This window comes from Chionomys nivalis, chromosome 5 (genome assembly GCF_950005125.1).
Source record: "Chionomys nivalis chromosome 5, mChiNiv1.1, whole genome shotgun sequence".
Lineage (NCBI taxonomy): Eukaryota > Metazoa > Chordata > Mammalia > Rodentia > Cricetidae > Chionomys > Chionomys nivalis.
In genome coordinates this window covers 16,958,074-16,971,425 of record NC_080090.1, presented here as the reverse complement: position 1 = coordinate 16,971,425, position 13,352 = coordinate 16,958,074, and the positions used below count along the sequence as shown (strand labels likewise).

General features: G+C 44.4%; 1 protein-coding gene across 1 annotated transcript in view; it reads right to left on the bottom strand.

Annotated features, from left to right (window-relative positions):
• Positions 1-9,892, bottom strand: part of Adss2 (adenylosuccinate synthase 2) — a 32,360-nt gene extending 22,468 nt beyond the window's left edge. Inside the window, exon 1 of the mRNA XM_057770658.1 lies at positions 9,576-9,892. Coding sequence (XP_057626641.1) covers positions 9,576-9,758 — 183 coding nt within the window. The 5' untranslated portion in view covers positions 9,759-9,892. The remainder of the gene's footprint in view (positions 1-9,575) is intronic.
• Between the last annotated feature and the right edge of the window lie 3,460 nt (positions 9,893-13,352).

The following is a 13,352-nucleotide window of genomic DNA, read 5'->3' as shown; positions in this document are numbered from 1 at the left end:
AAAAGATTACCAGATATCAAAGACTCTTATTTTCAATTTGTGTAATTTTGCAAAACTGTACAATGTGTGGGTATGAGTCTTTTCCAGTTCAAAAGAATAAATGTTTATAAATGTCAAAAAAAAAAAAAAAAGTCCATCCTGTGTTGTGGTGCACTCCTATAATCCTAGCCCAAGGCAGAAATTAAGTCATCCTCAGATACAGTAGTGAGTCTGAGCTATACAAGACCCTGTCTCAAAAGTGGCCCTCAGTCCATGATTTGTTTAAAGAACTGCCTTCTATAATTATTACATAAAAATGTTTGTGTTGTGTAACAAAAGCCTGCTTTCTTAGCTAATGTTTCACCATGTCAGGTAGTAATGACAACAATCACAGTTATGGATAAAAACTGGCATATACATTTTTAAAGACAGATGGTTATGAATAATAATTAAGGGAGATGAATTAGTTTATTCCTTAAGTTTGTCCAAGTTAATATGCAGTTTGGGCTGGAAAGTTCAATAATAAAAGACCAGAAGTCGCATGCCACAAAGCTTGCTCACTGAAATACTAGCCACCATTTTTAAATCATCAGTTCAATTTAAATATTTAAGTTTAGCTGTATGTGAGAATATGGTGAAAATATCCAGAATAATCTTGGATTTCCTTAAGTGCCATTCAGGGGAAACTGAGATATAAAAAGTTAATCTTAAAACACAGTAAGGTGGAAAGAAACAATAAACGAGATCTCCTGAAACTGAAAAACTTCTGTAAAGCAAAGGACACAGTCAAGAAGACAAAATGACAGCCTATAGAATGGGAAAAGATCTTCACTAACCCCACATCAGAGGTCTAATCTCCAAAATATATGAAGAACTCAAGAAATGGGACACCAAAAGGTCACATAATCTAATAAAAAAAATAGAGTACAGACCTAAACAGAGAACTCTCAACAGGAGTCTCAAATGGCTGAAAGACACTTAAGGAAATGTTCAACATCCTTAGTCATCAGAGAAATGCAAATCAAAACAATTCTGAGATTCCATCTTACACCTGTAAGAATGGCCAAGATCAAAAACACTGATGACGGGCTAGAGAGATGGCTCAGTGGTTAAAAGCATTGCCTGCTCTTCCAAAGGTCCTGAGTTCAATTCCCAGCAACCACATGGTGGCTCACAACCATCTGTAATGAGGTTTGGTGGCCTCTTCTGGCCTGCAGACACACACACTGACAGAATATTGTATACATAATAAATAAATAAAGTCTTCTTTAAAAAAAAAAAAACCACTGATGACAACTTATGCTGGAGAGGTTGTGGGGAAAAGGGAACACTCCTCCATTGCTGGTGGAAGTCTAAATTGGTACAATCCCTTTGGATGTCAGTGTGGCGATTTCTCAGAAAATTAAGAAACAACCTTGCTCAAGACCCAGCAATACCACTTTTGGGTATATACCCAAAGGACAATCGTATCACAAGGACATGTGTGTAGAGAGCTGCGTGTAGCCACACCTGATGGCGATGTGTAGAGAGCTGCGTGGAGCCGCACCTGATGGCGATGTGTAGAGAGCTGCGTGGAGCCGCACCTGATGGTGCTGGCTTCTGCTCTCCGCTATCCCGAAAGCGAGTGCTCTCTATAATAATCAACTGCTTATATGGCTAAGGCCTGACTTATGCTATTATCACGCAATGATCGTCAGCTGTTTGCATATGCGTGGACCTATGGACAGTGCCCACGTGGCAATCTGGGATTGGCGGCCCGTGCCTATTTAAGGGCTGGGAGAGGTTTGCCCGGAGAAAGAGAGAGAGAAAGGGAAAGAGAGAGAAGCTGTAAATAAGGTCCTGAATAAACTGCTTGCAAGAAGAGCTCCGATGTTGCGTCTTCCTTGCTGGACGAGGCGGGCGCGACACATGTGCTCAACTATGTTCATAGCAGCATTGTTTGTCATAGCCAGTACCTGGAAACAACCTACCTGCTCCTCATTCTGGCACACTCATCTTTTTTTTTTTTTTAAATATTTATTTATTACGTATAAATATTCTGTAGGCCAGAAGAGGGCACCAGACCCCATTACAGATGGTTGTGAGCCACCATGTGGTTGCTGGGAATTGAACTCAGGACCTTTGGTAGAACAGGCAATGCTCTTAACCTCTGAGCCATCTCTCCAGCCCCCTCATCTTTTTTTTTTTTTTTTTTTTTTTTTTGAATTTTCGAGACAGGGTTTCTCCGTAGCTTTTGGTGCCTGTTCTGGAACTAGCTCTTGTAGACCAGGCTGGCCTCAAACTCAGAGATCCTCCTGCCTCTGCCTCCCGAGTGCTGGGATTAAAGGTGTGCGCCACCACCACCCGGTTAGCACACTCACCTTTAGTGATAACAATTTTTTTTCCTAGACACCTGCCTTCTCATCTCCCCCAAGGAACAGATGCCTGCCATCTCCAGGATGACAGTTCATGGGATGCCTTTCCAGCCACACCTCTCGCTAAACTGACACCTGGCTCTCCCCTTCCCCTCGCCCGCAGGAAGTAGCCAGATTTGAGTCTACGCCCTTTTTTCCCAAAGAGATCCTAAATGTTTGTCATAATTACCATTCCAATTTTCTGTCACCCCTATATCCAGAGTCTGGAATGTCAAGTTGGGAGCGTAGGCCCCTGCCCCTTCCATCTATCCCAGCCCCCAGGCCTGGTCTGGACTCCAAATCCCAAAGAAGAACATGTGGTCTCCCTTTCTTCCTCCCAGGGGTCACGTTCACATGGCTTCCCGGTTCCCCCTCGGGATCACCCGAGAACGCAGATCTCCCATTAAACCTGGATATTTCTTAAATTGGCTTGTTTTGATTTGGCTTGATTGGGATTTTTGCATGGGCAGGGAGCTCGTGTTAAGAAATATTCCTAACAGTACCCAGTTAGTAGAACTGTTTGGGAAGGATTGGGAGGTGTGGTCTTGTTGCGGGGGGGGGGGGGGGGGTATGCCACTGAAGCAAACTTAGCAAACTTAGAGGTTAATAATAGAGTATGACTCCTATTATTCTCTGCTTCATGGTTGAGGATCAATGTGAGCTCTCAGCTGGTCCTCCACTCTGCCATCATGGACTCTTAACTCTCTGAAACCACAAGATAAAACTTATGTTTTGGTCATGGCATGATTGCAGCAATAGAAAAGTAACAAGGACAGAAACTGGTACCAGTGAGTGGACTGTTGCTGTGACAGACCATGTGCTTTTGGAAGAAAGTGGGAAGACTTTGCAACTTTGGCCTAGGAAAACAGTTGGATGCTGTGAGCAGAGCTCAATGGGCCGTCCTAGTAGAATCCTGTTGAGAGCCACAGACTGTGTGGAGGCCCAGCTCAACAGGTTCCAGGGGCAAACAACAGCAACTGAGCTAGAGAACATTCTTGTGAAATGAAACTTCGGCAAAGAATATGGCTGCTTTTTCCCTTGTACTAAGAATTTTCCTGAGGCTAAATTGAAAAGTAATGGACTCTAAAACCATAAACCAAATTAAATGCTTTTTCTTACAAGTTGCCTTAGTCATGGTGTTTTATCACAGCAATAAAGTAACTAAGGCAGCTGGACAGATGGCTCAGCAGCTAAGAGTATTTGTTCTTGCAGAGGACCTAGGTTCGAGTCTCAGTACTCACGCAGCTGCTCACACCCATCTATAACTCCAGCTCTAAGGGGTCCAATGACCCCTTCTAACCTCCACAGGCATCAAACAGAAACGCAAGTGATATACAATCATACATGCAGACAAAGCACTTATGTTAATAAAATAACAACTCTAAAATCTTAGGCAAGCATGATGACAAAAGCCTACAACCTCAGCATTCAGGAGACCGAGCCAAGAGGATCATTAAATCCCAGGCCAGCCTGAGCCACAGAGTGAAACTGACTCAAAAAATAAGCAAGAATATTTAAGTTAAGCTTCTTAATAATTTGGATATCACATCACAGAGCTGTGCAAAAACTAAACATTATAACAAAACAAAAACAAAAAACCTCAGAAAAAAAACTCCATGTTTTCAAAGTAAAAAAAAGCAAAGTTTCCAATGAATCATTTTTTGCCTTTACAAAAATACATAGGTAATTTTCACTGTTTTTTTCCCTAGAACTGAAATAATAATTTGACTTCAAAAAACATTTGTTCCTGAAAAGAAGAGTCTATAGTACAGTAGACTGTTGAAAAATATTTTATGAACAAGAACAATCCCAAATTTTCTGGTGTTTTCTTCTGTCTTGTATTCCCATACTGATTTGGGATTCCCCTCTATCTGCTAAGAATATGTCTTATTACTATTGATTAATAAAGAAGCTATTTCAGCCAATAGTTAGCAGAGTAAAGTCAGGCAGGAAATCAGAACAGAGATAGGTAGGCGGAGTCAAAGAGACACCATGTAGCTGCTGAAGGAGAAAGACACCAGAATGGGCCTTACAATTAAGCCACAGCCTCATGGTGATACACAGATTAACAGAAATGGGTTAATTTAAGATATAAGAGCTAGCCAGGAATATGCCTAAGCCATTGGCCAAGCAGTGTTGTAATTAATATAGGTTATATTATTCAGTGTCCAGGTAAGGAATGAGCAGTCTCCTATGACACCATATGAAATTAATTTCAGGTCAGCATTAAGAGTACGTTCAACTCCCCTTCTTTCCCCTTACTTTACAAATTGAAGTAAACATGCCCCTGGCCACAGCACTGATCCAAACAGTAATCCAACCTGAGCCAATCAGCATCAGAAAGCCAGGATTTAAAGTGCTAGAACCCATGAAATGCTGCTGAGATAGATCCCAGAAGCAGCCCTGGCCACTCTCCTCCTCCACCAGACAAATCCTGACTTTGCTTATTACAGTTTCTTTCCATTGTCTGTAACAAAGAAACAGGAAACAAGCTCTCAATGTTCACATCTTGCTCTAGCAATAAAAATATAAGATTAAATGCTGAATTTTAATAACATCTCTATGGTGTCCAGGACAATACTTTTAAAGCATGGCACTGCAGGATATAGGGATGCAATAACAATACTTAGTCATCTTGTTCTCAGACTTTCCATGAATACGCTTTCTCCCTAACTGGATCTTAAAGAACTCAGAAGACAAATGTTTTGGATTTTTTTTTTCTATTCTCTAAAAACCAGAACCTACCAAGTTCAATTTTACACAATAAGTTCAGACCAAATATTGTTGATATATTTAAGTGTCTAATTTGGAAGTTATAAAGGTTCTGGGGAAGTTTAAAAGGCAAGGGGGGGGGATGTGATGGAGGGAAAGAGAGGGAAGAGGAGATGGGGAAGAGAACCGGGACAGGACACACTAGACTAAAAGGGAATGAAATCAAACCCGCAAATGACTCTATTCTTAATGTATTAGACCTTTCTATTCCCTCAAGTTACTCCCCTCTTTTTAAACCTTTGAGTTCCTGCTGTGATGGAGATGAAGGCAACCCCTTGGGGGTGTTATGAACATAAAATAATGGCATTTTCTTTTACAACAGCAAAAGCCCAAGTGCCAAGGAAACAATTTCATGTACAAGTCCTAGAGGCTCTCTTTTCAGAGTCCCAAGGGAAACAGTCTGGCTCTCTTCGTCTTCATGGCTTGAATTCGTGGACACTATTATGATCAACAGGGCTCCAAATGAAAGAAGGAATGAATGGGGTTCCCACTATAGATTAAAAAGTCACAGGGCCTCAGACCCATGCCCTTGTCTAATGTTCAAACTTAAGAACCTGGTAGTTTGAGTCAAAGGTTACTATCAGATACTTTCTCGGTGCTGAAACTTCACTTTTCCCGATGAACTTTTTCACCAAATCTAACACACCTGTCAACCTGCAACAATAAGCACCCTTTTAATCACTAATTTCAATTCCAAAGCTGACTATTAAGTTACTAGTAGAACACTGATTAAACTATTCAACATAACCAGATATGCTAGATTAAAAAAAATACATAAAGGTATCTATCTGTATTATTTTTTAACAAAAACATCCAAGTGCTTGGGCAGTCTTTGGAGAGTTGAAGATATTCACCACTGTGGTCATTTTCAGTTTCAGACACACAAATGTGAAAATGATGACAGTCTCAGCAGTCTCGGGTTTTGTTTCCTACCTTAAATTTCCATTACGAAACATCTCACAATGAAAGCAGGAAACAGCACTGCCTTGAAAGGTCTTAGTTAAGAAGTGTGGACTCTAAGCACCAAATTCCAGCATCTAGTTTTACCTAGGCAAATCATTGCTGACAAGGTAACCAAGATCACCACGCTTGCTTTCTCTAAGACCACTAAATAAGGCTGGTACAAACACCTTCAGTCCGGTCTCTCTGTAGTTTCTACTCAACAAAATAAAGGAAGCAAATATACTACTTATCGGGAGAACAGTAATAGGTTTACTAACAAGCTACTTCTGTGCTATATCCTGTTTCCACAAGCTACCTAACCTTCCTCGGCCCTGCCCTGGTAACAAATCCGTTTACACAGCAGTGGTTTCCTAGACTAGGAGTTTCTTGTGGGCACAGGCTCAGACAGTCTGGCATTTCCACTGCAGAGCTCAGTGTTGTCCTGTAGATACAAAATAGGTGTTTCCTGGATGAATCATCAGTCTGCAGCTGGTCCTCTACTTACTCTCCTTTCCATTAAAAAATTGATTTAAAACTAACAACAGGCAGTGATGATCATCCCTTGATTCAAGTCCTATACATGTATTTATGAGTCTAGAGTGCCTACACATTTATAAATAACTATCTATGATCCTGAATTGGAAGACAGGCCTTAAGTGCTCCAATGACAAAATGTCATTTAGCTTCCCACCTACTTTCTCCCAAAATGTATCTTATTATTATTACTAAAAAGTATAGTAGTTAGGAAATATCACTCATCCCCCTTTCCCCTTTAAAACTAGATTTCAAGCTACATTTTATATGTGAAAGAATTATTTTGTGATTCTATTTGAAATACATTTATATATACATATACAAAACACTCTGGAGAGCCGGGCAGTGGTGGCGCACGCCTTTAATCCCAGCACTCGGGAGGCAGAGGCAGGCGGATCTGTGAGTTCGAGACCAGCCTGGTCTACAAGAGCTAGTTCCAGGACAGGCTCCAAAACCACAGAGAAACCCTGTCTTGAAACCTCCCCCCCAAAAAAAACCAAAAAAAAAAAAAAAAACAACAACAAAAAAAAAACAACACTCTGGAGAAATGCTGTGTAACAATAACAAGGGATACATTTTATTAATATAAACCTCTTTGAATGTATACTTGATTAGCAGCTGAACAAAATGGTAGATCTCATAAACACTTTCACACAGGTGTCTCATGTACTTTGCTCATATTCGTCAGCCTCTCTGACCCAATCCCCTTTCTCTTCCCATATAGTTCTATTTTCAAGAATTTTTTAGGATTCTTTGGATGAGAATATAAGCCATATTTGTTTTTCTAAATCTGAGTTATTAATATAATGTTCTCCAACCCCACCATTCACCTATAAATGACAATTTTCTTCTTGATGGCTAACACTCCACTTGTCAAATAAACTCAAATTGGTCCAGGCTCAAAATTCCTTTCCTACAATTGGCTGTCTCCATTCTCTATATATTCCACTGTCTTCAGATTACAACCTAGAACTAATGTCATTAAGTAGACACTGTGTTACTAGTGCTAGTCAAATAAGCTACAGTTACCAAGATGAACCACAAAAGAGAAATGCTAGAGGGTCCCAGTGGCACCGGGCACTTGTAAGGCAGAGGTAGGTGAGGTGGATCTCCCGAGTTTTAAGTCACTCTGGTCTACAATGCAGGGCTACACAGAGAAACCCTGTCTTGAAAACAAAAAACAAAACCCAAGCCGGGCGGTGGTGGCGCACGCCTTTAATCCCAGCACTCGGGAGGCAGAGACAGGCGGATCTTTGTGAGTTCGAGGCCAGCCTGGTCTAGAAGAGCTAGTTCCAGGACAGGCTCCAAAACCAGAGAAACCCTGTCTCGAAAAACAAAAACAAAAAATGTAAGGATCATGTAAGTAGTAAGTTTATAAGTGTGGAAGTTTGACTGATCACTTATTTCTCCACTAGCCTCAGGTAACTCCCCAATCATATCTCTGGGCATTCCAAAGGCATTAGATCAGCCTGATACATGACCTCCATAAGAACACTTTCTTGGTAACATAATAACACCTTCATTCTACAAACTGATCCTATAACTTTTTAAAGGTACATTATACTGAGAACCTTTTGGATAAATACTACAATGGCTACAACCTTGGAATCTACAATACGGCTGGACCTGTCTGATCTATTTCCAAGTAAAAAGCCAAGTAGGCCTCAAACCCACCCTTCTAACTATCAAGAGTTTAGGCACTTTCCTAAGTCTTCAATCCAGCGTACAAGACCTGATTTTAAACACGAAATGGTAAAGGCTTTCCTTTGGAGCACTTCCTATGGCAACGTGAGTCAGAATACCACGCCAACCCCTTTCAAAGCACCATTAAATATGCATGCTGCCAGACAAGGTGCAGGAACAGAAACAGGTGAAAAGGAAGAATGGGTGGGAACGCCATAGTTAATGCCATGGTTAGCTCGGCTAAGAAACAGACAGGGTATGTTTCTGCACTCAATAAAAAGGAAGATAGCCCAAGCCACAGCGTCTAGCATTTTACACACCTGCTTCTGCATGGGATTCAATTTTAGCAGAAAGCTTTCCCCCAGGTCCCTCGCCTAACCTAGACCAACTGCGTATCAAGACACAAAACCATGCACGTTCAGGAAAAAGAGATATTCTTACAACCTAAACATGCCGCCGTCAACTGCAAACACCACATCTTCTTTTGAACACGGGAATGCTCATCTATTTTGAACTCTGAAGCCGGGAGATAGTTTTCTGAGAGCCTTTACAAAGGCCTCGCCTCTAGGCTGCTTCAAAGCAAAACAAATAGGAGAAAAGAACAACAACAAAAAAAGCTAACATTGAAAACCACGTGTCTCCGGGTAGGAAGCACTCGATTTCCCGAAAGTCAACTTTTTATGTTACCGGAACATTGTAAATATTTCTAAATATCCAATTTGAAATCTGTATCTACTTGCTCACACTCATGGATTCCTTCTTTAGGGTCCAACAAGTAAAAAAAGATCTCCCTTAAAATTTAAGGGATACAAAGGGGGAGGGGAGAGAAGAGGACCCAAAACAGTCCCAAAGCTCCGCTGCGGAATCTGATGTCAACAAAGTGGACCGAAGGAGGAGCGGTTCTGCGTGCCGGGGTCTGCAGGTGGGGCAGTGGTGAGTCTCGGCTTCTGGGAATTTGAGGGAAAGGACCCTCCCTCGGCCGCCCCGGTGGGTGGGCCTCGCCGGGTCCTCACCGGGTCCCAGCGGGAGTCGGGAGCAGGCCTCGGGCTGCAGCCCCCTCCACTCCGCCCCCAACGAACCGCCCGTCCGGTCCCCAGACCCCAAAATGCTGCTCAAGCGTCGCACATCCTCCAGGTTCCTCCAGAGTCACCCGGAGCTCCACCCGAGACTCCAGGGCAGGGGCTCCCCCGCAGCTCCCGGGCCAAGGGGCGCAGCTCAAGGTGACACCTCACCGCGCCCGGGCGTCTCCCGCCAGGGCCCGGATCCTCTCACCTGGCAGCGGCAGACGATGTCGGCATCCTGCGCCAGCAAATCCACCACCTTCCCTTTGCCCTCATCGCCCCACTGCGCGCCCAGCACCACCGTCACCCGGTTCCCTCCGGGAGGCGCCCTGGGGCGGCCGCAGTCGCCGTTGGGCAGGGAGGCGGCGGCTGAGTTGCTCTCTGAGATCGACATGGCTCCGGTCAGGCCAGAGGAGCCTTGAGGAGACGCGGCGGGCGAGGAGAGCGTGAAGCCAACTGCTGTGCGGCCGCCAGCCACATGCGGAGGAAGAAGGAGCCAGAGGCCGGCCCCGCCCCCGCCCCGCGGGCCGCCACCCTCCCGCCAGGCCCCGCCCCGCGCACCGCCGCCCGCTCAGGGCGGAACCACTTCGCGCAGGCCGGAGCCGCAGCACCGCCCGCAGGCGCCGCGGCCTCAACTGCCGCCACCCCAGGGCCGAGGCCACACCCCCCCCTCCGGCCTGGCGCGCGACTCAGCCGCGAACCGCGCGAGAGCGGGGGGCGGGGCTAAGGGAGCTCCGCCCTCCGCAGCCCGCCCACCGGCCCCTCCTGGGGCTTTCAAACTCCAGAGGCGCGGAAGGGCGTGAGGGCCGTGAGGGGCGTGAGGGGTGTGGGACTACAACTCCCAACATGCAGTGCTGCGAGGCGGCCGAGGCGCGGCGCCGTGCTGTCACGGTCTGTCGGTCTTGGTCTGTGAAAGCCAATTTTGTTGTCTGTTTAAAGACTTGGTTTTGCTAAGGGACGAAATACCCTTACAAAGCACAAACGGAAATACAAAAAAAAATAAATAAATACACGGAAGCTGGAACGGAGCCGAGTGCGTTTAGAACTGACAAAGGGGCTAAAGTGCTAGCTCAAAAGCAGTGAAAGTGGAGATAAGTCCTGACTCTTCTCATTTTGCAGTACCTGAGGCACAGAGATGAGTCAATTGCCCACGTCATATCCGTAATGCACCTGGGTTTTTTAAATCTCCACAACCATATTTTATAAAGTAAAATACATTCCTTTCTACAGAAGAATTTCTTTCCCTCTGCCCTCCCTACCCCCCTTTACCCGCCCACTTTTTCCCTCTGGAAGTGTTGGAAATCAAATCCAGAACCTTGTAATTTGAGCCGAATACTCTACCACTGAATTATTCCCCATAGGCCTTCACACTTTTTATGTAGGACTTAACGTGCTCTAATGAGGCTCGAAATGGTACCTTGAGCATTTTCTTTGCAGATTTATAAATTTATATGTTTCTTGTATGTTGAGAGTTTCAGTTGTGGCTGATTCTAGAGTATGCCTACTATCTTTTTTTTTTTTTTTTTTTTTTTTTGGTTTTTCGAGACAGGATTTCTCTGTAGCTTTGGTGCCTGTCCCGGAACTAGCTTTTGTAGACCAGGCTGGCCTCGAACTCCCAGAGATCCGCCTGCCTCTGCCTCCCGAGTGCTGGGATTAAAGGCGTGTGGAACTAGCTCTTGTAGACCAGGCTGACCTCGAACTCCCAGAGATCCTCCTGCCTCTACCTCCCGAGTGCTGGGATTAAAGGCGTGCGCCACCACCGCCGGCCTACTGTCTATCTAATGTGGGTTTTAAATTAATTTTTAGTGCGTGTGTGTGCACAGGCTCATGAAGGTCAGAAGAGGGTTGGAGTATGGGTGGTGGTGAACCACGTGATAATAGGGGCTGGGAAGAGACTCCAGATCCTCTGGAAGAGCAGCGAGCGCTGCAGGAATGCACTTAACTGCTGAGCCACTTCTCTAGCCCCGATCTAATGTTTTCACTGCAACCCAAATTAACTGTGACATCAAATTGTGATAAAAATTGCTTTGAAAAAACCCTAATACTAAAGGACTGAGTATGTGGCTCACTGGTGTAAAGTGGCGATTGCTTACTAACACGTGCAAGACCCAGGATTTAGCCCGGCGGTGCGGGGCACGCCTTTAATTTCAGCACTTGGGGGAGGCAGAGGCAGGAGGATCTCTGTGAGTTCAAGGCCAGCCTGGTCTACAGAGCTAGTCTCCTAGACAGGCTCCAAAGCTACAGAGAAGCCCTGTCTTGAAAAAAACAAAAGAAAAAAAAAAAACCCAGGATTTGATACCCACCATTACAAACAAATAAAAATGGAATAGAATTGTATTCTGTGTACTGTCTCCCAATGTGGATATACTGTCATGGTTTTGGAGGGTCCGTAAAACCCAGTTTGGCATTTGCTATTTCTTTTATTCACATGCTAACCTGGCCAGCCTCTGCTTAGATCCTGAGCTGGAACCACGGAGAGCAAGCCTACTGGTTCTGCTTCTTGTGTTATCATTGCACATTGAGAACCGACTACATATAAGACTCCTGGGCACAGGGGACACTGAAATAAGATCACTAGTGGAGACGTGAAAAATGATTTTCCACCTCTGTTCTCCTGGTTCTGATATCTGCCCCTTGATGGCTCTTTTAGCCATGGCCATTCCATTTGAAAAGTTCCTCCGTTTGGTTAAAGCGTGTCAATTTTCTTGAAACCACAGTAGTTAGCTTTATAGATCTAAGATCATTCGTTTTCCTATATTTCTGCCACACACCCCAGACCCTATTAATACAGGATATTTCTTAATCATCTAACATTCTTGACTAATCACTTTGCAGTCCTAGCAAAAGCCAATTTGAACATAAAAAAAAAAAGGGAACCTTTCTACACTCCCTCTCCACCCCTCCCACGCACTTCCTTCCCCATAACAACCCCGCCAGTTTGCAGACTGCAGGCTCTGACCTTACAGGACCTCCCCTGTAGGTTTTCCTCCCAAGCAAGGTGTTGTTATACTGTCTGAAGTCCCCCATGGCCTTGTCTGTCTCCCCTTCTCATCCATCTTCCAGCTGACACCCAGGAGTTTCAACTTTAACCAGAACTACTAGCGTTTTCATTTCTGAGCTCTACGAATGAGATAGTTAATGACTAATGAATTATGCCTTAAGTCCAACCTAGGTCACAGAGCGTCCCAAATAGTCAGGATCACTGGGATCCATGTCTCATCTCCACTAGCACTCCCTTCTCCACCTGCAAGCCAGCACAACGTACCTTTGATAAACCAGTCTGCCTCCATCTTAGGTTTCAAAGCCAAAGCCATCTTTTTTTTTTAATATTTATTTATTTATTATGTATACAATATTCTTTCTGTGTGTATACCTGAAGGCCAGAAGAGGGCACCAGACCTCATTACAGATGGCTGTGAGCCACCACGTGGTTGCTGGGAATTGAACTTAGGACCTTTGGAAGAGCAGGCAATGCTCTTAACCACTGAGCCATCTCTCCAGCCCCCAAAGCCATCTTATAGTAAAGAGAGACTAGGCTCGTTCGTGATTATGATTAAACCTGTTTCTGAAGGCCTGAGCTATTGCCCCAACTATAACCTGAAATGCAAATGGTTCAGCACTACCTGTTCCAGGAAAGGGCAAGCATGCCTTTATTTCAAAAAGTATAATAACTCTCTTACAACCCTAACTTTGTTTCAAAAGGTTATTTTGACTGTCTGTGTCTATGTTGTTGTGTCTGCCTGTTGTTGTGACTGCCCGTCGTTGTGACTGCCTGTTGTAACTGCCCGTTGTTGTGACCACCTTGTTATTCCCTTCTTGCAAAAATGCCTATTTTCGGGAAGTTGTTAGGACTAACTCATTACGCTTATGTTCTGCTCCTGTAATGCCAGTAAGTTTGCCCACCAAATTTCCTGTTTAGAAGTCCTCTACCCCCAAGTTATAAAAGCTATCTTCTGGCCGGGCGGTGGTGGCGCACGCCTTTAATCCC